The following is a 22,964-nucleotide window of genomic DNA, read 5'->3' on the forward strand; positions in this document are numbered from 1 at the left end:
CACTAGATCGCGTGTTAAAAATGCGCAATTGATTTCAGTGTTTATGAAACTTAAAGAAGTAGGAGTAAAAGATGAAGAGGAAGTGAAAATGAAAAACAGATAGGTAACAAGTTAAATGAAAGATTTCAGACAGACTAGTCTGTTAAGTGATGCGACCAGAAGTGCAGTCCAATGGGATTAAGTTGTAGTAAAACACTAGATCGCGTGTTGGTCAATGAGCACGTTTCAGAAAATGTATCTCGTTCAACAGGCGATCATCAGTTGGGACTTTCATCCGCCAGCAACAAGAACCTCGATCAGCACCCACCGCAGAAGCCTGTTGCTCCAAAGCTGGACTATCGTAGTATGTGTCTGTTGAGGACATGCCTGAACTTTTTGTTTCATTTGATAGTAAGTAGAATCATTATTTTTTTCTACACCTTTCCTTTCCTCACACGTTCTTTATGTACTTATTGTAAGTTTTGAAATAAACTGTACATTTTGTATTCAGCACACTTTATGTTGGATATTTTAGCAGCTGTTTAATTGACTGGTGTACTCACATAATTATTCTGTTTAATGATAAAAAACTTACTCTAAAAATACAAAGTATCATGATTAGTGATAGAACACTGCTAAGCAAACCAGTAGTTCAAAATATAAACAGAGGAAATATATGTATGTCAAAAGCAAGTCATGATATCCAGAATGAGATTTTCACTCTGCAGTGGAGTGTGCGCTGATATGAAACTTCCTGCAGATTAAAACTGTGTGCCGGACCGAGACTCGAACTCGGGACCTTTGCCTTTTGCGGGCAAGTGCTCTGCCAACTGAGCTACCCAAGCACGACCCACGCCCCATCGCGTAGGAGATGAGGTACTGACAGATGTAAAGCAGTGATGATGGAGTGTGAGTCGTGCTTGGGTAGCTCAGTTGGTAGAGCACTTGCCCGTGAAAGGCAAAGGTCCCGAGTTCGAGTCTCGGTCCAGCACACAGTTTTAATCCGCCGGGAAATTTCAATTCATGATATGCCTTCACAAATTTTGTTTATGGTTATCTTTTCTGCAGATAAAAGCAATTAGAAAATGCACTACATTTCCCCCAAAATTCTAATCAACCAACTCCCAAAAGTGACACGGCCAAGGATGATTTAAAATTCCTTTGGCGGCTATTTGGCTCAGAAACTGAGGATTTCATTTGTAACAAGCATAGATTTGAGGGTGGATTCTTGGTGACTCCTAAAGTGAGACTAATATATGTGGAAGAGTTCGTTGATCCCAGACTGTTAAATGAAAAGTATGAGTGTCACAAAGGTCATGGTTCTCCTTTTAATTGAAAGTATCAAACTTTTTCAAAATTCTGTAATTAATTTTAATCACATGGTTTTTTTCTTTTGAAAGTTAGTTAGCAACTCATTCTAATTAATGGTCTGCCATTATTATTGTTATTATTTAATAAACTGAATTGACTTGCATTGCATTATTTGCCTGAAACCAGATTAAATTTGCATTCTGTTCATCATCGGACAGTACTGAAATGATCATAAGTATTATTGCTAATGTGCTGGAGTTACTGATCAGTTGTGTGTGTCACAACAGGACACCATTAATCATTTTAATATTTATTGTTAGTACAATGACAAAAAAATCTGTGGATATGAAGAGATGAATTATACGTGATTGAAACAGCACTCTACTAATTCAACTTCGTAAAAATGTACAGTCCACTGATACACGACTACAGCAGTTACAGAGATGGGAGGAGATAGCGGACCCTATGAGTGAGGAAAATTTTTACTTCTTACTATCAACACCCTAATGCTGCAATGATGAGAAACATCACTGGAATTTAAAATCTGGAAGAAGTGCCTTTCTATTTCATTTCTATGTTATTTACATTGTAATTAATTCTTTCAATTTGTAGGATTTTAAACAAGTTATTCTTTTTACTCTATATGCATCTAATTATTTCTGACAGCCTGTTGAAATGTATGAAATTGGACATAACATAATTCAAACTCAAGTTTCTTAAAATTTCAGATACTATCTGTGTATGATGAGAGTAAGAGATTGATCTAGCTACAATAAAGCATGTAACCCTGTCAGTGGTGTTTAGTAGAAGCCAAACAAGATCAGAAATTGTTTTCAAGTTTATGATAACAGTTTTTAAAAAGTAAAAAGAAATTTGTAGACTTTCAGCAATTAAGTGTCCATTGTTTGTACGTTGTATCAGTTTATCCCTATGTATGTGTAGCTAACCATTTTGGTAATACATGAGACAAAGAAAATCTTTTGTTCTGGAGTGCAAAGATATGTAGCCTCCTCGGTGGACTGATCTAAGCTGTGAACAAATGCTCCTTACCTCAGATAAGACTTGAGAGTCAAATCTCTGAATGCGAACTGAAATTCTTTAAGAGATAATGCTTAAATTAGTGTAAAATAAAACATAACACTTGCTCCAGAAGGCACATAGTGTAACGTGGATGCTGTAGGTCAGTAGGCCTGCTTCACAAGTGAAAATTATGTATAAAATAATATGAATAAAAATGGACAAGGGTATACTGTGCACAGAGAAGTGTCATTGTTATAGCAAATACAGAACTCCAGCAATGTGTATTTCCTCTGTAGAGGTGGAACAGTCTTGTTTTTGAATCAACAAGATGGCACATTTGTAAAGTACTGTTTTTTCCAAGTGTTTTTATCTGGTACTTCCCTGAGGATCATACGGAACTCGTTTTTCAAGGTCATGTTCTGACTATCATTTCATAAATTTCCAGGTTTTCTGTTTCTCCAAGTGACGGAACAGGACAACCATGATCACATCTGTCAAGCATGTCCCACATAAGTGAAATGGGGTTTAGGTCGGGACTTGCCATTGGCCATTCCATTACTTCAACGTACAGGCTTTGCTCGACATCCCTGCTGATACACACCACGTGGGCCCTGGGGGTTAGAAAGAATTAAGGGCTAACACCATAAGCTGCAGCCACCACGTGGTCCAGTAGGATCTGTTGTTGTACTGCTGGGCAGTAAGGTGACCATATGGCTATCAACACTGAAACTTCTGACAGCATCACAGACCCTAGGAAATCTGTCAATTTCCTGGACAACATTTGGCAGTTAGTGCTCACCATGGGTCTCTGCACACAAACATGGCCATCACTGTGCATCAGAGGGTATCTAGATTCGTATGTGAATAACATGTTTTGCCAATGATGAAGTTGCCAGTCGATGTGGGAATGGCAGAACTGAAGAGGAGCTGCAGGATGGTGTAGTATGAAGATGGCTAGTTGAAGAGGACGTCCAGGTCATATGTTCATCTCGTTGAACTTGTTCATTACAATCTGATTGGGCACAGCAGCTCCACTGGCCCTTCAGAGGTCATCTTGGCATGCACTGGCAACATTTGTATCTTGCCACAATGCATAGATCGCCAAATATCAGTGTTCCCATAGGGTTATAATGCATTGGCAATCTTGTCCAACTCTCCTTGCCCACTGACCTGTCTCTCTGTAGTGTGTCCACAACCTATGGAGGCATTGGTATCTTCAGCAACATGACCAGAAGTGCATCCTTTTGGATCAGACTGATTGCCCTTACAACCTGAACTGCATTAATAAAGTGTCACATTGCATGTGCTCTGTTGAAGTTTGTATTGCCGTCTCAAATATACCGGTCATTTTTGAAACACCCTGTGTGATACATTGTATATGTTGGTAACAGTGCAGGTTTCCAGTCTCTGTAAACGGTTATCTTTGCTGGTATTTATTTTTGTTTTGCTGAAGCAGTTTGTTCACATGTTACTGAATGTTTGTTGCCAAAGTACTACATATATTTGTAGAAGTACATATCCTTTAGTGTGCAATAAATATGGACAATGCCACACATCAAGAAATTCAATGAAAGGAAATTTTGTGGTAACCAGTTCAAAAACAAAGCAAGCCACACTGTTGAAAGTAACCTATGTATCAGTTATTCAGGGAAGAAACTCTCACATGGCATGCCTCCTGGTTATTCAAATTTTTGTGTTAACAATGATGCTGTTTGTAGTGGATTTGTTGTTGTTGATGTGGACATCTTATCTTCTTCAATAAAAGATGTGGTGAAATGTAAACAAAGTGGTGGTGGAGGCTGTCTGGAAATAACTGAAGAACAAAGTAGCAGGAAGGGTTTAGTTGTTCTGTGTAGATCCTGCAATAAATCTACCTCGAAAATGACATTGAGCATTGTGCATTATTCATCTGATGTGAATTTGAAGTTGGTGTATGGAGTGCATCCAATAGGAAAAGGAAAAAAGGCTGCTTAAATGTTTTGTGGTTTGATGGCCCTTCCTCCTCCCAGTTGGTTCAGCAAGTACATAAAAATACTTTTAGGTGCCTCGACAGCTGTGTCTAAAGCTTCTATGAAACGTGTATTAAAAGAAGCTGTAAATATTTGTGGAACTAGGGACATTACTGTTACACTTGATGGTACATTGCAACATTTAGGACATCATTCCTTGAATGGTATTGTAAGTGCTACTTCTCTGGAGGAAGTAAAAGTTGTTGATTTTGAGTGCTTATCTAAGTACGGCCACACCTACCATGGTAACACTGAAGGACATATTGAACATCAGTGTTCTAAGAATTATGATGGTTACAGTGAAGGAATGGAGTGTGAAGGCACTCTAAAAATGTTTCCAAGGTCGGTGCCCGTTTAAACCGTTCGATATATGAAATGCCTATGGAATGGGGACTGTAAAGCTTTCAATAAAATTAGTGAGTTCAATGTTTATGGTGATACCTTGGTAACAAAACTGGAGTGTTGTGCAAATGTGCAAAAGAGGATGGGTGCTAGATTGAGGAAGCTATGAAGTGAACTGAAAGGAAAGTTGCTATCTGATGGAAAATCTCTGTATGGCTGAGGCAGATTGGCAGAAACTGAAATAGACCTCCTTCAGAGATTTTATGGACAGGCCATTAAATGAACACCTCTGAATGATGTTACAGCAATGAGAAAAGCTGTATGGGCCACCTACTTTGATAAGTTGTCGACAGATGACCACCCTGTTCAAGGAATTTCCCCTAAAGGAGCAGGTTCTTGGTGTGGTTACCAAAAAGCAAAAGCCTGTTATGAATGAAGTAAAACCAATTGTTAGAGACCTGAGTGACCCTGTTTTGCTTAGTTAATATCTTCATGGGGGCACTCAGAATACAAATGAAAGTTTCAACCATTGCATAAGGGAAAGATAATCCAAGAATGTTTTTGTAGAACTAAATACATTAAAAGTTGGTGTACTAGATGGAGTGATAGGAAGGTTGAAACTCCTGAGAAATTTAGGCATAAAATATGGCTCTAATATGGAAGATCAGTTGCTTGCACGCGACACACAACAGGTGCATAAAGCTGAAAGATTCGCTCTTAAAGTTAAAAAAGAAGCAAGAAGTTCCAAACAAAATGCCAAGAGGAAGCTTGAAGATGAAGAAATGCTGCAGGATGAAGAACATGCTTCAGGAGTGTTCCGAAGCACAGTTTAATTACATCTTCATTTGCAATTTCCCACAAGTTGTATTTTTCAGAATTCAGTTACATATATTTCCTAAATTTTATAAAGCATTGCTGTAATTTTTTTCTGTAACCTGAAATAGTCCATACATATGTAGTAGGCCAAAGCTTTATGGCAGAATCAACTAAATCATAGAAAAAATAACATTTTTATTAGGAAATAATTATAAAAATTAAAATCTAAGATGTGATATTTTTTTAGTCATTGTAATATACATAATAGGTGGAATTAAATAGGTCTAGTGACTCAGCCATCATGTCATGCATATCGGGTAAAAATTTGGTCTCCTTCAAATGTATAACATTGGATTAAATGGTACCTCAATTTGACAAAACATTTTGGGGAAAAAATTGCATCCATTTCTTTGTAATTTTTTAGTAATGCTAAGTGGGTTCAAAAATATTCAAAATACTTCTAATTTGTTTAGGAAGTGTGCTGCATTACCTGATAGCAACAAAAAATCTGTTAAACACATACATTATAAACAGTGCCAGAAAGAAATACATGTTGTTTCTTACATAATACTGAGGCAGAAAAGTTCCCTGTATCCTGAACATTTGAAAATAGCAGTTTCCTACCTTGTATATTTATTACCAAATGATGGAAATTCCGGGAAGGAATGTAACAATATTATGAAAAGGATAGTTGCCACTCACCATTTAGTAGAAATACTGAGTCGCAGATAAGCATGACAAAAAGTCTGTCTGAAAGTGGGCTTTTGACCAACAAGGCTTTCTTCAAAAATAAAAAAAATGCAAACGCAAACGTGTGAGACCAGCCTACTCAGCCAGCCAGAGACACACTCTCTCTCTCTCTCTCTCTCTCTCTCTCTCTCTCTCTCTCTCTCTCTCTCTCTCCGTGGGGTCTTTTCATTGTGCCTATCTGCAACTCAGCATCTCTGCTATATGATGAGTAGCAACTACCCTTTTCATATTATTATTACCAGATGATGGTACATCTGATCTCTCAACGGATATTTAGGACAGTGGCATTTCAAATCTGTGGCTGATTGTCCAGATTTAATTGTTCAGTGACTTCCCTAAATTAATTAAAGTGAAAGCCAAGATGCTTCTTTCAAAAGATCATGGCTGATATCAGTCTTTGTCATTTTCCAATTCTAAATTACGCTTCATCTCTAATGAGATGTAAAGTCTTAGTTGTCGTCCTTTCCCACAACTTAGATGTGTCACTGTTTAGTTTTGTCTGATCACTTTGATGCTGTAAATTCATATTTTAGGTGTGGTGACCTGATTTTTTTAAATCTCTTTACAAATGATAATTTAAAGTGTTTTTATGGAGCTGTGCACATCAAGGTTCAGTGTAACACAAATGTTTGAATAGTTTAGCTGTTTCAGAAATTTTTGACCATTTGATTTCTAGTATTGAGCTGCACTAAAAGTGCTATTGCATAATATTGTTGTTGAAACAGCATATTGGATTTTTTTAAATTATGAGAACAGGTTAAATGTTGTTGTTAAATGATCCAACAAAATGATGAGTCTGGTGATTGGTGGTATTCAAATCAGCCATGTAAATTATATTAAAAAGGTGCAATTTCAGTTTTTCTTCTTTTGTCTATTTGTTTTCTGAATTGGAAAAAGGTGCAGTTGATTCTCTCGTTTGTATAGCTTCTAACTTAATTCAAAGTTTATTCTAATAAACTCCATTTCTATTTAAACTTTCAGTTCCAGAAATGAATAAATTTTGTGATTGTCCTTCATGTGAATACTTTGCATGTAGTTATCCATGGAAGAAACACGATTCTTTTGAATTCATTCTACAATATTTAAATCTGTTCCATTGTGCTTTCTTTATAGGCATACTATACACTATATTGCCAGAAATTGGAGTCCTGTAAAGGGTACAGGTAAATTAATTGAAATGAGTGGAATTGGTGGCATGGAAACTGACTTGCCCATTTCTTTTTCCAGTTAATATAGCCACTTTTGTGATGTTGTTTAGAAACTTTTTTGTGAGGGTGTACCAGGAACATTACATGAAGTTAGCAATTCTGTTGCAAAGTTTACATTTTGCCTTGGTTCATCATTGTATCTATAAATGTACATATTTTTATCTTCCCATTGTTCCGCATACTGTAGTTGCCGATTTGTTTGTTTGTTTGTTTGTTTGTTTGTTTGTTTGAAGTACGTCCTTCCACCCTCTCCCTTTACTTTTCCCACACAACCATTCTTTGTTTTACCGAAGTGTGCACTGTTTGAGTTGTGTTTAGAGTGTTCAAGTATATTCCTAAGATTTAAACACATTTGTTAGCATTTGAGAATATTTGTATCAGCTCAAGAGCATTATTAAACAATGTTGAGTCCCCCCCCCCCCCCCCCCCTTGAGAACTGCATTGGTGCAAAAGACACACATACTATGTGGCCACCAAAAAGTGATTGCGACTACTTTACTCATATCTGCATGGTCAAAACTAAAATCACAACAGCCACCAACTCATTGTTACTGTATTGCACACGGGGGTGACCAATAATGCACCAGATACAAAAATATAGTGGGTGTTTTCTTGCATGTGAAGCCTAATCTCAAAAACTGCTGTAGGGATTTTGGTATGGTTTTCCTTTTAACACACTGGCTGAATCATGAGGAAGTTCATTGATAATCTGTGGCAGTTCAGGGAGTGTGACTCTTGCTGTTTTTCCTGGCTCACTTACCAGTGATCAGTACCAACACATTGTGATCCATAAGCACTACTACTTGCCTGATATTCCAAGTATGTTGTCAAATTCATTATGTCAGGGAAGTGTGTTAACCCATACTGGTCTCATGTTTTTCACACATCAGATCTGGGTAGTGAGAAGTTAAGCCTCCAACATTCTAAAGACAGTTGTTTCATGTGCAGGTTTAGTCAGGGGCTGGGAAAGATCTTTTGGTTAGAAATTTTTCTGTCAACAAATGTTATTCGTTTTAACAGTGTTATTCATTCTGTAAACTCATATTTCTGTAAGCATTTGAAAATTGTTTAGTAAGAATTTTCCACTGTATTCATGAAATAACAAATAATCACCACCACCACCACCACCACCTAAATTAATAACAGCAGTTGACTGTTATGATTTTATTGCTTCTTTTTGAATAAACTTACCATAGAGCCAGTTTTAATTACTGTATCTGCTGCATGTTTTATCAGTATAAAGCTTCCCTGAAGACTTCATTAGTTACTAGCGTGATCAGTTAGAAATGATTATAGAAATATATTAAGCAACATTGTCGAGTAGCGCATGGATGCTCTTATTAAATAATTTTATATGCTTAGAAATGGCTTAATTGAATTTTGAAATTGGCTAAATGCTTGTTTACCAACAAAATAAGTGCTGGTGTAAAATTTTTATCTCATACTTTTTGCTCTTCCACAACTGCAGGATGGAACTATGAATTACATATGTCATAAAAAAAAGATCTTTGCACCTTCTAATTTTACCACATCTAGGATGCATTTTCAGTTCAACATAATTTTGTAAATTCAGTCATCTAATGCTTCTCCTCACAGTAAATAGTACATGGTATCTACTTGTCATTTTTATACATACAAGTACCATTTATATATAAAAGGACAAGGTGAAAAGTTGTCGGATAAGCACAGAGATGATGATTGTAATGGAAACAAAATTTGATACGCTTATGGTTCTTGTGCAGTAACTTCAGTACAAACTACATGAGCAGTTTCATTTACGCAGACAAAATTCCCATTTAAAGTAAAAGTTTGCTATGTGTTTTTTGTAGATATATATTATATCACAAATTAGTTTCCATCAATTGATAACCACTGGAAATATACTCAGTTGATCAAGGTTTTGATCCAATTTCTTCACTTTTAACAGTCCAGTAACGAGTGACTAAAATTCAATGTTGCCATACCTATCTTACAGATGTTCCACGTGAAGGATCTCCCAAAACTGCAATAAGCAGTGAAAATAATCAGAGAGCATGATATGGCATTGGAAATTGTGACTGCAATAGGCTGCTGGGAACAAAGAATATAGAGTGCATTTTGCCTTAAGAACTAGTTATGAGAAACACGAAATAACAGGTAGATTTCCTGACCCAACCCAGATTAAGTACGTTTGTTGAAGAACAAATGCATATAAGACCTAAAAGAAAAGTCATAGATTGTCACCCAAAGAGGTTTTCACCTTGTCTTACATGCTAGAGAGATCCTATATAGGAGAGGAAGGTGAAATGGTTAAAAACGAGCACATCAAAAGTGAAACAAAGTGCTATGTCTTTATGGTGAACACACTAAAAATAAACAATAGAAAATCCAGGATGGGATAAAAGCAATGTTATGAAAAGGGTAAAATCAAACAATGCAATATACAGGATGGAATAATGCAGTATTGTGAAAAGAGTAGACTGCTACTCATCAATGGCGGAGATGCTGAGTTGCAGATAGCGCAACAAAAAGACTATCGAACAAGTAAGCTTTGGCCAAAAAAGCCTTCATCAGGATTAGTGAAATGGCCATTTCATATACAAGATGGGAGTTGTCATTATAATGCATTCTCTGCTTCTGTAATCATCCCAGCCACAGTCTGAGGTAACCTGCTGTTCTCACACCCTCCTCCCTAAATTTCCATCCCCTCTGTGCCATTACTCTTCAAACTCCTGTCCCCCACCCTCATCGCACTCTGTTCTTGGCCAGTGCCACCAGTCTTTTGCCCATCTCTGCTGTTTTCTTGCTCAGCTCTCCATTCCCTCCCTCCCTTCCCCATAGCGTCGAGACAGTGCACTATGCAGTCTTGTCTGGCCACTGTCTAGTCCCCACACCGTGTCTTGCAGCATGGACTCCTCCCCTCCCACCAGTACGCTGCTATCTCTTCCCTGCCCTGGTCCACTTCAGAATGCTGCTCCCACATGACACACCACCACCGCATTCTAACCACAGAAGCCAGAGAGAGCAGTCATCTATGCATGAGGTGTGCTTGCTGCGTGAATATGTATGTGTTTTTCTTTACTGAAGAAGGCATTGGCCGGAAACAAAGTGTATAAAGTCCTTTACTTGTGCCTGTCTGCAGCTAAATGTGGTATCTTTATGGTGAGTAGAAATCTATTCTTTTCTTAATACTTTTGATATTTCAGCCTGCACTTTCCATTTTTACATTTGTAGCTTTAACTGATACACCACGTCCTTCAGTATCAAAGCAGCTGTGAGGAGCATTGTGCAGTGATCACAGTTTGCCTTCTGAGGTACTGTTTCTTCCACATGCCAGAGGCAGCCATTACATTGTACATGAAACACTGTGCTTATTAGTAATGGGAGGTAATCAGTCTTGCAATATGCCATTCCACCCCGTGACAGACCTGTGTTTGTTGACTGTATATGTGACCCTATTATTTCCATATACTCCTACTCACCTTTCAGCTCTTGTCCTCAAAGAATCATAAAGTGATACAAACATATTCTGCTGTTCTCGGAATTGGTCACATGTGTGGGACACGCACTCCTAAAATGTTTGCAAATTTTTGGTAGATGTGTAATATGCCAATGTTTTTAAATGTTGCTATAGCTAGAAATACAAAGACTTAGCATGAGGTGAGCAGGGATGTCTTTCTGCTTAACTGATTAATTGTTTGGTTTAGTAATGTTGTAAAAGCTATAGTAGCCCCCCTTACGCATGAATCATGTCTGTTGTGTTTCTATAACAATAATGTCCAGCAATAATGCAGACAGTTAGTCATCCATGAAATATGATAAATAGTCTGTGTTGATGAGTCCAGTAAAGTTGCAACCCAGATGTTGACACAAAAACTAAGCTATTCTCTTGCTGTCATGATTAAAATATCCAATATTTCATTTAAGTTTTCACACTAAAGAAATTTGTGTCTTACTTTGTTTATCAAAGTAAGAATCACCATTACATAAAAAAGTTCTGCAGTTATTTGTTTTTTAGTTTGATACCATGGCCACTTTACTTCCATAACTTTGAAAGCTGGTGTCTTTTTCTGGGAAAATTGACAGAGGACACAAGTTTCACCTGCATTAAAAAATTGTACAGTAGCTGAATGGTGCTCCTGTTATAGGTCTTCTTTTGTTCCCTTAGTTTTCCTGGCCGTGTGTGTGTGTGTGTGTGTGTGTGTGTGTGTGTGTGTGTGTGTGTGTGTGTGTGTTTTCATCTTCATATGGTACCAGCTCTGTGTTATTAACCTAACCAGCTCTGTGTTATTAACAGTTTGTACTAAACATCCAAAAATGTTCTGTGGTGCTCATTAAACATTAACAGATTGTACATTTATGGTAGTTTAAAGTTGTTTGGTAAAGTTTAGTGCCTTAATAATAAAATCCATTGAAAGTGAAAATTACTGCAAGAAGTATTAGTGTCATTTTAAACACCAGACTTCTCCAAACCCATTGAAACATGATGAAAAGAAGCATAGATCAACGAGGACTTAAGAGAGTCACATTTTACGAGTAGGTGAATGTTTCAGATGCAGCACAGGGTGAACCCAAACCACAGCAAAATAGAAGCTATTCATGAATATTTTCTGAGAACTTAAATATACGGGGTTCGACGTCTCCAGCGGCTCATTCCAGAATGATTGAATTTTATTCGATTTGTTACTTTGATTTACATTTGAGCTTGTATTGCACTGGAAATATCTGCACAATGCTGCAAATGTACACTGTGTGTAGGTCTTGTTCAGAAACAAACTTCTTACATTCGCTCATGATTCTTCGTTTTGACAACATTAATGCCAACTTCACTCCCCGCTCTCAAGCTTGCCTTGGGTACTGCTCTGTTTGGTCTCTGGTTTGCTTTACCATATATGATAATTATGCATTCACAGTGGTACATAGCAGTGTGTATAGGTTTACTGATGAAAAGTTGGCTGATGTTCACCTCCTGTTTGGGTTCATTGAATGCAGTCAAAGAATGGAATTACTACACCATGCTGAGCTATTCCTGCAGCAAACACATCCACAATGCAGTACTTCTACATCATTGTTACACTGTGTTTTCATGTTGTACATTGTAATGATTGCTGTGAAGTTATTTCCACTAAAAGAGAGGTCATTGTTGTAACAAACCAAATAAATTATCATTATGTTCTTACTCTGTAACTAGCCATAGAAGACCGGGGGAGAGGGGGGGGGGGGAGCCAACCACCTCTAATTTCACTGACACATTTTGGATCGCCATGTATCATGAAGGAAGCAAAGAAAAAACTCTTGTCATCACAAGGACCCAGCATGGCTGGAAGGCACTTCAATTCAAGACAGATTGAGGAGGAGAGACAGGTCACTTGTACACCATTTTGAAAGTGATTCACCAGTCTTTATTATGAGGTGAAACACAGATTAAGAGGGAGGAGTCATAGTGTGCAGGCACTCAAAGTTAGTACAGTTTCAGCTGAGAGATGACAGAAGAGAGTGAGCAGTACAGACTGATGCAAGAATGATTTTTAAAAAGTGAAATAAACAGCGCGCAAGAATGATTTTTAAAAAGTGAAATAAACAGCGCAATTATGATATAAGAGGATATTGGAAAAGGAGATGGGAGACAGTAAAATGAAAGAAGAAAGGATAAAAAAGATTAAAAAGAATATGAAAAAACAGGAGGAGGAAGGAAAAATGAAATAAGAGAGAAACTGAGTGAAAAGAAAATACTAACAATGAAAAAGTGTATAAACAGACAAATCTGAGGAAGTTTTTTAATGGAATTTAAGGCCACGAGGGTGACAGTACATAAAAATAGATGGGAGAGCAAGTTCATATATTTGGAGTGCAGAGAAGTTAGTGCTGAATGGGAGGATCCAAATGGTCCATGTGCTGTAGAAAACACTTGGGTCCATTAAGTCAGCAACTTTGCGCTTGGTATCCCCAAGACAGGCCACTCTGGGTCCATTCGTGTGCCTGGCCACTTAAGTAGTGGTCATTTTATCTTAAAAAAATTGCAGTGAACATGTGTTTGTAAAAGGCTTGTGTGGCTTCGCATTTTGGTTTAGCTTTTTGATTGTATAATTTACCCATGGTGTGAATGGTGTGCTTGGGGACAAGTTTTACAGCAGGAATGACTGCAATGATAGGAACCATGACATAGGGATAGTGCTCTGGGGATGTCAAGGAAAGATGTAATTTCAGGCCTTTACTTCAGAAATTCCCAGTCTTAGCCAATGATACATTGAAGCATTCATGTTAGTATAGGGTGACAAGGACGAGATTTTTAGATAGTGGAGCTTTATTTGTTAAAAAGTGGGAAGAAGAAACTTCCTGGAAGAAGTATTAGTGGACAAGACAAGACATGTGGGGTAGTTATGGGAACAGGTACATTTGCATTGGATGCTTCGGCTGTAGGAAAGGATTGTTTTGTGTTTGGGGGGGGGGGGGGGGGCAGCTGTTGTCAGTGTGGAGTTATTGTTTAGATTTATATAGACAAAGTTAAGGGCGTGAACTTCTGTGATATGGAGGTTAACATCAGGGAAGATTTTGAAATGGACCAGCTGAATTTCAGTTGGTCTTTGCTGTCTGCCCTAATCATCAAGTCTCCTGTCAGGTGGTTCCTCTCAACTTGCAGTCTGTGTGACTTACCCTTGCTTACCAACCGTAATAAACATAATCTTTCATTCTTCTTGATGAAGAAACAAAGAATTCTAAAAGCTACAAAAAAAAATTTGTACTATTAATGTATGTTTCAGCAATACTGAAAGAAATTAGGACTCCTGAATGTAAATATAGGACAGTAATGCTGTCTCCTCATAATCTTAGTTTTTTCCAATGAGGTATCGTTTGATAAAATTAATGTACTAGTAGTCCTGGATGGAATAGAAAAAGGGCAAAAAAATGAAGATAATTACTCACTGTGTGGTTAAGTTGTTATATGATGCAGATCCAAGATTAAACTGAAACTCAGCTTTCAAGTGATTTCCTGTTCAGAGCTAACAAACAAACCAAACCAAACCAAAACAAAACAAAACAAAACATACTCTCATGTATTATGTACATGTGGGTACATTTTCCAGGCATCCTGATGTTGCCAAGGTGGGAGAAACAAACAGTGGTGACAGGAACAGAGAGCTAGGCACAGAGGAAGGAGGGTCATCGAGGAACTGGGATAATAATGTGATTTGCATGAGTTTGCATTAGAATAGGAAGGGGAATTCTGTGTGAAAGAGCGTGATAGAGCCGAGAAAGAGGAGAGAACAGTGTAGTGTGGTTACATATTAATAATAATTGAAGTGAGGTTATAGATTGATGGATACAGAATCACATTAAAGTGAAGAAGTTGGTTCAATGGTGGTGGCTGGGAGAGGGTCACATCAAAACATGTGAAGGTTAGAATTAAACTGGAGCTAGTGCAAACTGAGATGAAGGCAATTGTGGGATTCCAGCTACAATGGGTGGAGGAACAATATAGTTTAATCCCTGGATGTAATAAAAGATAACTGTTGTATTTCCATTATACTACCTACAGACCAGTTCCTTTCCAACCTTACATATTTTTACACTATGATTATATAATTAATGTACATTCTTAATGACATTATATATAGAGCCACACAGGAAATAGTTATCATATTGGGAATACCTATTGCAGCATATAATGAGAAACATTGCAGATGTGAGAGCAGTTAGTTCATGATGCTGGATAATAAGGTTCTTGTAAAATATGTTCAGTGGTTGATGCACTGTACAAAATAGTGAATTTAAATAATAGTTCTTGTCGCAACTACCCCTAAACATTAATCACAGAGGGAGTGCAGTAGCCACCATACCACCTTCTTTTATTCAATAGAGAATATTGCAATAAAAGTGCTAACAACTGTAGCTGTACATTTTGCCTAAAGTTTCCATTTCCAGTAATTACTTTACATATGTGTGTAATGAACAGTATAGTATCGTGTTCAATTACTGTAAGATGTTAATTTTATAAGTAGAAGTTCTGTTACTTCAATTATTCCAAGAGAATTCCAAAAGGGAAATGAGAAATGGAAACTTTGTGCAGAAGGTATGTGCCTCACTATGAGAGCACATATATGTATTCTAAATTACAACAGTTATTATGATACATGGACCATTATATAGTGATCTTATTTTTCTTTTCTCTTTTTCTTCTTTTCTTGTAGTCCATGCACCTAACTATCCTCTGCTCGATGGTTTGGGTAGGTGTTTATATATCAAAATAACTTTGCTACGTGATACGTGGTTGTTATTTGTGGTTTGCTGGAGTTGTGAAATTAACAGATTTTCATGAATGTTTTGTGATTGTGGGTAATCAGTAAAGATTTGGCATTTTGTGTTTTTTTAAATAATGCATTGTGCAGTTCTCTGCTTTATTATCCTTGTATCATAGACAGCTGTCTTTGATAAATTTCAGTGCTGCATTGACTTGTATTTTAAGAGACTGTCATAGAATATTGGTCATTCATTGGAATGGAAGCTTTTAGTATGTTTGATTTTATTCTCATTCAGTCTTCACATCATTTTATCTAAAACTGGTTTATGGGTGGATGAAGAGTTTGAACTAAATGTATCTTTATACTTCGCAATATAACTTGTTTCTTTTTTTTCTTTTTTAAAAAGTACATTTAACACTTTCCGGTCATGGTACACTAGCATTGCTATGCTTACTCAAGTAGTTTCAGCAGCTATACGCATTTCTCACACTACTGAATTAGGTTTTTATTGGTATACAAAGGTACCTATTTGCTGAATTGAGTATATTGGTGTTGATATCTGCATATTCAGTTTTTCACATACTGCATATTTACAGATGGATGTTACAAAAAACTTGTGCTACAGGTGTAACTCAGGAATTTGTGCACAGTGTGTAAAGAAATTAGTCTTAGGGAAAAAGTGTTTAATTTTCTTTATGATTTCTCCAATTATGTGGTCTAATAGATCTGTAAATAAATTGATTTGATGTCATTAGAGAAGCACAAACATAAATGAAGTTCTTCCCACCACTGTTCTGGTGACCTTCCTCGCAATTTTGTCATGTGTCCAGGTCATTTTATTTTATATTTGAAATAGAAAGCAGTTACTGCAGGATGGGGAGTTTTGTTTCCTCGTAGAGTCCATAAACAGTGACCAGAAAGTGTTAACAGGTTACAGGTTATGAAACAGATAATATTTCAGTTTTCTGTTGGTATTAATTCTGCCAGAACAGAAACAACAAAGCAAGTAAATGACAGTCTCTTCTTGAAGATCATCTCAGCAACAGCTATAGCTACATGTTACTTCATGCATTATTCTTTGTCATGACCATTATACCAAGCTGAATGATACCAGTGCTGTAAAATTAAAGCAAAATGAATTTCTTCTTATAATGTGTGAAACTGCATGTTTTTCACAATTCTGTTAACACTTCGTAAGATATTTACAGGAGTGTGATGCCATTTGCAGTAATAAAGCATTTTTTGCCTAATAAATCAATCTTCAGCATGTTCATGGGTAGAAAACAAATAATAAGTGGCATGAGAATGACACCAGTGCACAGCATTAAACATTGCGTGATGAGTGAAATCAGTTTTTGTAGCATAGTTTTTGTAGTACTTTAATATACTAATGATTTGGAAGGCAGTTTTTCACTTGCGCACCACATGAATTAAGATTAGTCTCTTCCATAGCACTGTAGCAGTGATTAAGCTGTAAGTACAAAAGTAAAGTTAAATGCTTGTATGCACAGTGTTTCAGAGTCCACTGAACAGTGGGAACAGTCATATTTTAGAAAAAGAGAAACACTGATTTGGCTGAAGTAACGGTAACAATTATCTACAGAGGAAGATAGAAGGATGCAGGGGGATGGAGAGAGAGGGGGGGGAGGGAGAGGGAGAGGGGGGAGGGGGGGGGGAGAGTGAGAGTGGGGACGTACGTAATTATTCAGATACCTGTCAGTGTTAGCAACTTTTTGACTTGGTTCTGATACTGAACCATGAAAATTTTGAGCCTGTTTAATAAGTCAACTTATTTTTACACAAAATTTTTGGCTTTGCAGTGTTCTCCCATCACCTTTCTCCTTCTCAAGTAAATAGGAGCACAGTGTACATTTCTTTCAACTCATTTTGTCACTGTGTTGATAATTTTACATGCTACAGTGGGTATGCGACTATCATTCAACATAATCTGTTTATACAGCCAAAGAAATGATGACTTATAAGTAGATACGACTGAAAGTTGACATCACACTCCTGTACTGAACTGTGTGTGCACATTCCATATACAAATTCATGCATTTTTAAATTCACAGTTTGCAAAGTGCATAGAACATTGGCAGTTCTGAAATATTTGAACAGTGTTCACAGAAAAGTAATGAATTGACCTGCTACTTAATCTTTCTTAATACTACACTGCATTTCTACATACTGCATGGGAGTTACATTTTTCCATTTCTTCAGAACACAGTATACATACTGGAATACTGTTAAAAGCTGAAGAGTAATGCATGTTTTTAATAAGAGGTATAGTTGGAGTAGGAATGCTATTTTAATCACTTGACCTCTGTTTAACTAGCATTTGTATTAATATTGCTTATTTCATGTTATTATGTTACTAACAAAGTTGAAATTGCTTTCTTTTTATTACTGTCGATGTTGAATCGTTAATGTATGTGCAGTTTCACTACATTCAGTCACACTTAAAGTTACTATGGAAAGTTAATGCTTAAGAAATACAATTAATTTGGTTTGGTATACTCCTGTAATTTGTTCAATTATTTTTTGAAGGTATGTTATGTGTGTGTGTTTGTAGCAGTTGGCCAGTTCACATAAGGTTATTAAAATGGGGGGGGGGGGGGGGGTCGGTCAGTGTTTGCTATTGGACTTGGTAACTTAATACTAATGTAAGCTCATTTAGTCTCATAGTCATTCCTATTTACTGAAAAGAGATTAAGATTAAAAAAAGAACTTGTGTCTAATGATTTGTGTATGTATTGGGGGGGGGGGGGGGGAGGGGGGGGGGAGGAATCAGTGTTTAGAAGTTAGTGTAAGAGTATACTTTCATACAGTACTTTCTGATATTAAGCAATTGCTTCTAAATTTCAGTACTGATGAAGGATCATATTCACAATAGATAAATTAATTTCAGTAGCTGCAGTCAATATTGGCTGATATTGCTTTTGCAGTTATTCTTACTAATATGAAAGTAATACTCTTTGTATGATCATAAATCTGCAAAATTTCTTCATTTCGTATCAACCTACATTAATTCCCAAATATGCCAAGTAGCACAATGTAGTGATCTGATTGTTATTTTCTTAGGAAAATTCATTAAAAAAAACTGACCACCTACAAGCCTTGATTATTGCTGTTCGTACAGATCCTTGTATTAGCGATTAAATCTCTTATTCACAAATAGTTCTCCATGTTTTGTTAATTTGCTTTTGATACTCATAACTTATTATATGCTTTCTGTCTCTGTCATATCGTTCACAAATAGCAGTTGCTGAGGAAGTATGTTATAATGTTACCAGTTAATGAGTACTCGTAATGAGTTTTCTCTAGAAAGTGGTGGAGGTACACCTCTGCATGTATGAAACATCCCTGTACCCAAAGATACAAATATCTTTTGAGAGTGCTGTGTAAGCTACTGTAGCTTCAAGGGTGTAAACTGTAAGACCTTATTCAAAAATAACAGTTCCTGGTAGTATGAAATGCTGCATCATATTGTAAAGTGGGGCTCTCCAAGACAAGGAGCTCCTCACCAGCTTGTTTGCATAATCATTTTGCAAACTGGCATTGAGTGCCAGTCTTCACATCATTTTATTGTGGAATCGCAATAGCAGTTACGAGCTCCTGTAGTAAAGAAACTTGTGTAGCCATTGGTGAATATAATTACTTTTATAATTATTCCTCTCCTTCCCTCAGACACTGCCCCCTCTCTTGTTTCTTGTTTAAGTGTTCATTGTGACATGCATTTCATATTTTGTTACATTTTAAGTAAGCACATGTTCTTGGGCATTGTTCTTGGCAGGAACAATAATGCTCATATATTTTATCTTCAAATTCTTCTTTGTGGCATCTGCATGTTTTAATTGCAAATATGCCAAGGTTGTTTCTTTGGAATACAGTGCAGGAAGTATCTTGTTTTATGACTCATCTTTCAAATTCTTAAATGTGAACGTTATTTATATAATATTTTTATATACAACACAAATGTTAGTAAAAACTATTGTTCTAAGTAATTCTTGCCATCTTTAGTGACAGTGAGACTGGAATAATAGAACTATTCTATTCTGTGCATTCTCTGCTTGGAGGGACACTGCAAGGCTCTGATTAAGATCATGTTGAAGACAAACCTATCTGGATTCAAGCCAGTCAGCTCAAGAATTGAGTTTTGTTGTGCCGCCATACAATTTCACACCCCTCTCCTACCATATTTATTATATTGCACCTTTGGCATATATAGTTGGTGTTGCCTATTCAGCAACCTTACCAGGGACTACATTCAGTAATGAAGAATTTGAGTTTGGCTTGATTATTTCTTCAACTGCCACCTACTTAAAGTGTGAAATTGAAAAAGTCTCTGTTAACACAGATAAAAAGATTATTTTACACATTATTTCTTGTGCTTTTGCTTCCTGTTCTCCAAATGATACTTTCTTTAGAGCATTGCGTCCACAACACCTGATCTTCTGAAACTCTTATATACTGTATCTAGTCATCAGTATGATGTTTCTGTTCAGTTTTTATATTTCTTGCATTATCACTTATTAGTATTATCGCTATTGATAGTACTGTTATTAATATTATTGGTAACAATGATGCAATTGTGTTTAGATATTTCTGTCTGTTGGGAAAATGGGAGAATCATTTGTGTTTTTGGTAGATGTCATTCTATTTGTTAGCCCCTGTTTCTTTGTGTCTTTGTTGTCTGCATATGGGGACAGGCTTCTGGATAAATAATTTGTACTGTGGAATTTCTGTTAAGTTGGTCTTGGTGTGTGGATTTAAATTTTGTGGACAAGGGCAAGGAATTACAGTCTGATAAATGTATTCTAAATTAGTACATCAAAACGAATTATTTTTTGTAGAATCTCTTTGTGACTGCTTCTTTAAAATCACTATGGACTTTGAATATGAAGCTAAATTTGAAATCTCTTTTTAAAGTACTGTACCAATTTTGAAAATTTATTTCTTTTTGTCTCCTTAGAATTGATACCAAGACCAGCAAGATCCTGTGAAGACCCACCACTTTACTTAACACTGAGAATGGGGAAACCATTAAATAAAAAGATTCCAAAGTCAACCCCCATTATGTCATATGGGAAAAAGAAAATGAGGCCAGAATACTGGTTCAGTGTACCCAGGAACAGGCAAGTATTAGAGGTTTTTGAGCAAGAGTTTTCATTAATTTTATACATCATTGAGAATTCAAAAGTTTTTTTTAATGTGCAGTTGTCACACATGAAATCTATAATTACTGTAACATATAGGGAAGACTGTTTTACAGTTGTTTGCTGGATGAGGACTCAAACCTGGGGCCTTCAGGTTTTGGAGGGAAGTGCTCTGCCAACAGAGCTACCCAAGCATGATACATGTTCCATTCTCACAGCTTTATTTTTGCCAGTACCTCGTCTCCTAACTTTCAAACTTCACAGAAGCTCTCCTGCAGAACTTAAAAGGCTAGCACTCCTGGGAGAAAGGATATTCTGGGGACACTGCTTATTCATAGCCTGGGGTATGGTTTCCATAATGAATTTTCACTCTGAAGTGGAATTTGTGCTGATGTCAAACTCCCTGCAGATTATGTAGGAGAGCTGCTGCAAAGTTTGGAAGGTAGGTATTGGTGGAAGTAAAACTGTGACAAAGGGTCACGAGTCATGTTTGGGTAGCTCAGGTGGGTATAGCATTTGCACTCAAAAGGCAAAGATCTCACATTTGAGTCCTTATTTGTTGCACAGTTTTAATTTACCAGGAAGTTTTATTTTTTTAATTTGTTGCCCTGTACTTTAGACATGATAAGGAAATGTAAACTTAGTCAATCTTATGTCATGTCCTTTACGTATTGGGAATGTATTTCTTTAAATATCATGTATCTCATTATTACCATTTAGCATAGTTTGTGGTAAAAACGTGTATATTTGCAGGGTTGATGAACTGTACAGTTTTCTGATGCTGTGGATCCCCCATCTTTACGGTGACCTGGAAGAAATAGACTTCAAATCACGTGGTTATGAGTTAGTGGAATCAGATACAGAACTCTGGGACGATGAAGTTGGAGATGGAAATGGTCGAACAGGGGATAGTCGGTCTCGGTCAGGCAGTGATGGTGATGCAGAATTGGGGGAACTGACACGTGAATCGTGGGAGGTAAGTCATACATCTCTATTGTTTCTTGTAGTTAACATAGCAGTACCCAAACCTGTTGGCCCTCTGATTAGACTATTAATATTGGGGAGACCTACTGAAGTCACCCAAGTTCTATCCCATGCTTAAAATTTATATTTTTAAATATGATTGTCTCTGAAGGGTCGAATTGACTGGTCATAAACATCACTAGTAAAAACATATTGTTATTTTTAGCCATAAAGTCTTAATAGACTATGAAGAGGTGATTTGTACCCAATACCTTGTATATGGGTGTAACAATATGTCACCCTAACAAACACACATTAGCTACAGGAAGGTGTAGCATTACGTGACCAGTGTGTGGGACTTGACTTGCAATCTTTAAAAAAAGTTCTAGCTTATATATGTGGGAAAATATTCTTACATAAAATATATGTATTTAATGTTATAATATGTGGAAATAAAAAAAGTAGAAACATGAGTTTGATAGAAACTTAAGCTTAAAGGAAACAGCAAGTTAAAACATGACGTATAAAAATTTGTTTGGATACTTAAAAGCAAGAGGGGCACAGAATATAAACGAAAATGATAATCCAACTTGGAAATTCATTGAGACAGAGATTTGTATCGTAGATCACAGTGGAACTTAGCTCAGCCTATCCCCTTTCTCTAACTTTGACTAACTGGTGGCGATTACCATATCTTACACCTGTCTCCAGATATCACTCCTGTTCATATTTCTCAGTTCAGGTTTCGTAGCATATAATTCTGTCAAGTTTCTGTTTTGCTTCTTATGTTATTTCCACACAGCACTTCAATATATACTATCTGATGGAAAATGTGAAGCTCCCAGAAGACAAGGTCAGAAATATATGTAATTTCCTACACATATACAACATGGGTGGGTATGAACTTGTGAATGATGAGTTGCGGTTCTCTTTGACAGGTAGAATGGCCACCAGAGTGTTGTAGCATCGTTTATGTTTAGTGTTATTACCAGACTTTGTAGGGTATATAAAGGGTGTGAACAGCCTCAGATGTTGTATGATCAGTGGGTGAAGGACATGGAAATGCCATGTAATCATGCAAGACACTGTTATCAGCACCTGACAAGAATTTGAAAGGGCTCTCATTGTGGGTCTCTGTTTAACCAGCTAGTCGACTTCTGCAATATTAAGATATGTGGGGCATTTAGATGT

General features: G+C 36.8%; 1 protein-coding gene and 1 non-coding gene across 2 annotated transcripts in view; both read left to right on the forward strand.

Annotated features, from left to right (window-relative positions):
• The window catches only part of LOC126328053 (nuclear receptor coactivator 7-like), a 771,498-nt gene that overhangs the window by 554,365 nt on the left and 194,169 nt on the right, over nucleotides 1-22,964 (forward strand). Inside the window, 3 exon segments of the mRNA XM_049995955.1 lie at nucleotides 251-390; nucleotides 20,627-20,789; nucleotides 21,564-21,786. Of these exon segments, the coding sequence (XP_049851912.1) occupies nucleotides 251-390; nucleotides 20,627-20,789; nucleotides 21,564-21,786 (526 nt within the window).
• Trnas-uga (transfer RNA serine (anticodon UGA)) lies at nucleotides 897-971 on the forward strand. The gene has a single exon. It is a non-coding gene; the product is annotated as a tRNA-Ser (tRNA).

The sequence above is a fragment of the Schistocerca gregaria genome, chromosome 2, assembly GCF_023897955.1.
Source record: "Schistocerca gregaria isolate iqSchGreg1 chromosome 2, iqSchGreg1.2, whole genome shotgun sequence".
NCBI classification, from domain to species: domain Eukaryota; kingdom Metazoa; phylum Arthropoda; class Insecta; order Orthoptera; family Acrididae; genus Schistocerca; species Schistocerca gregaria.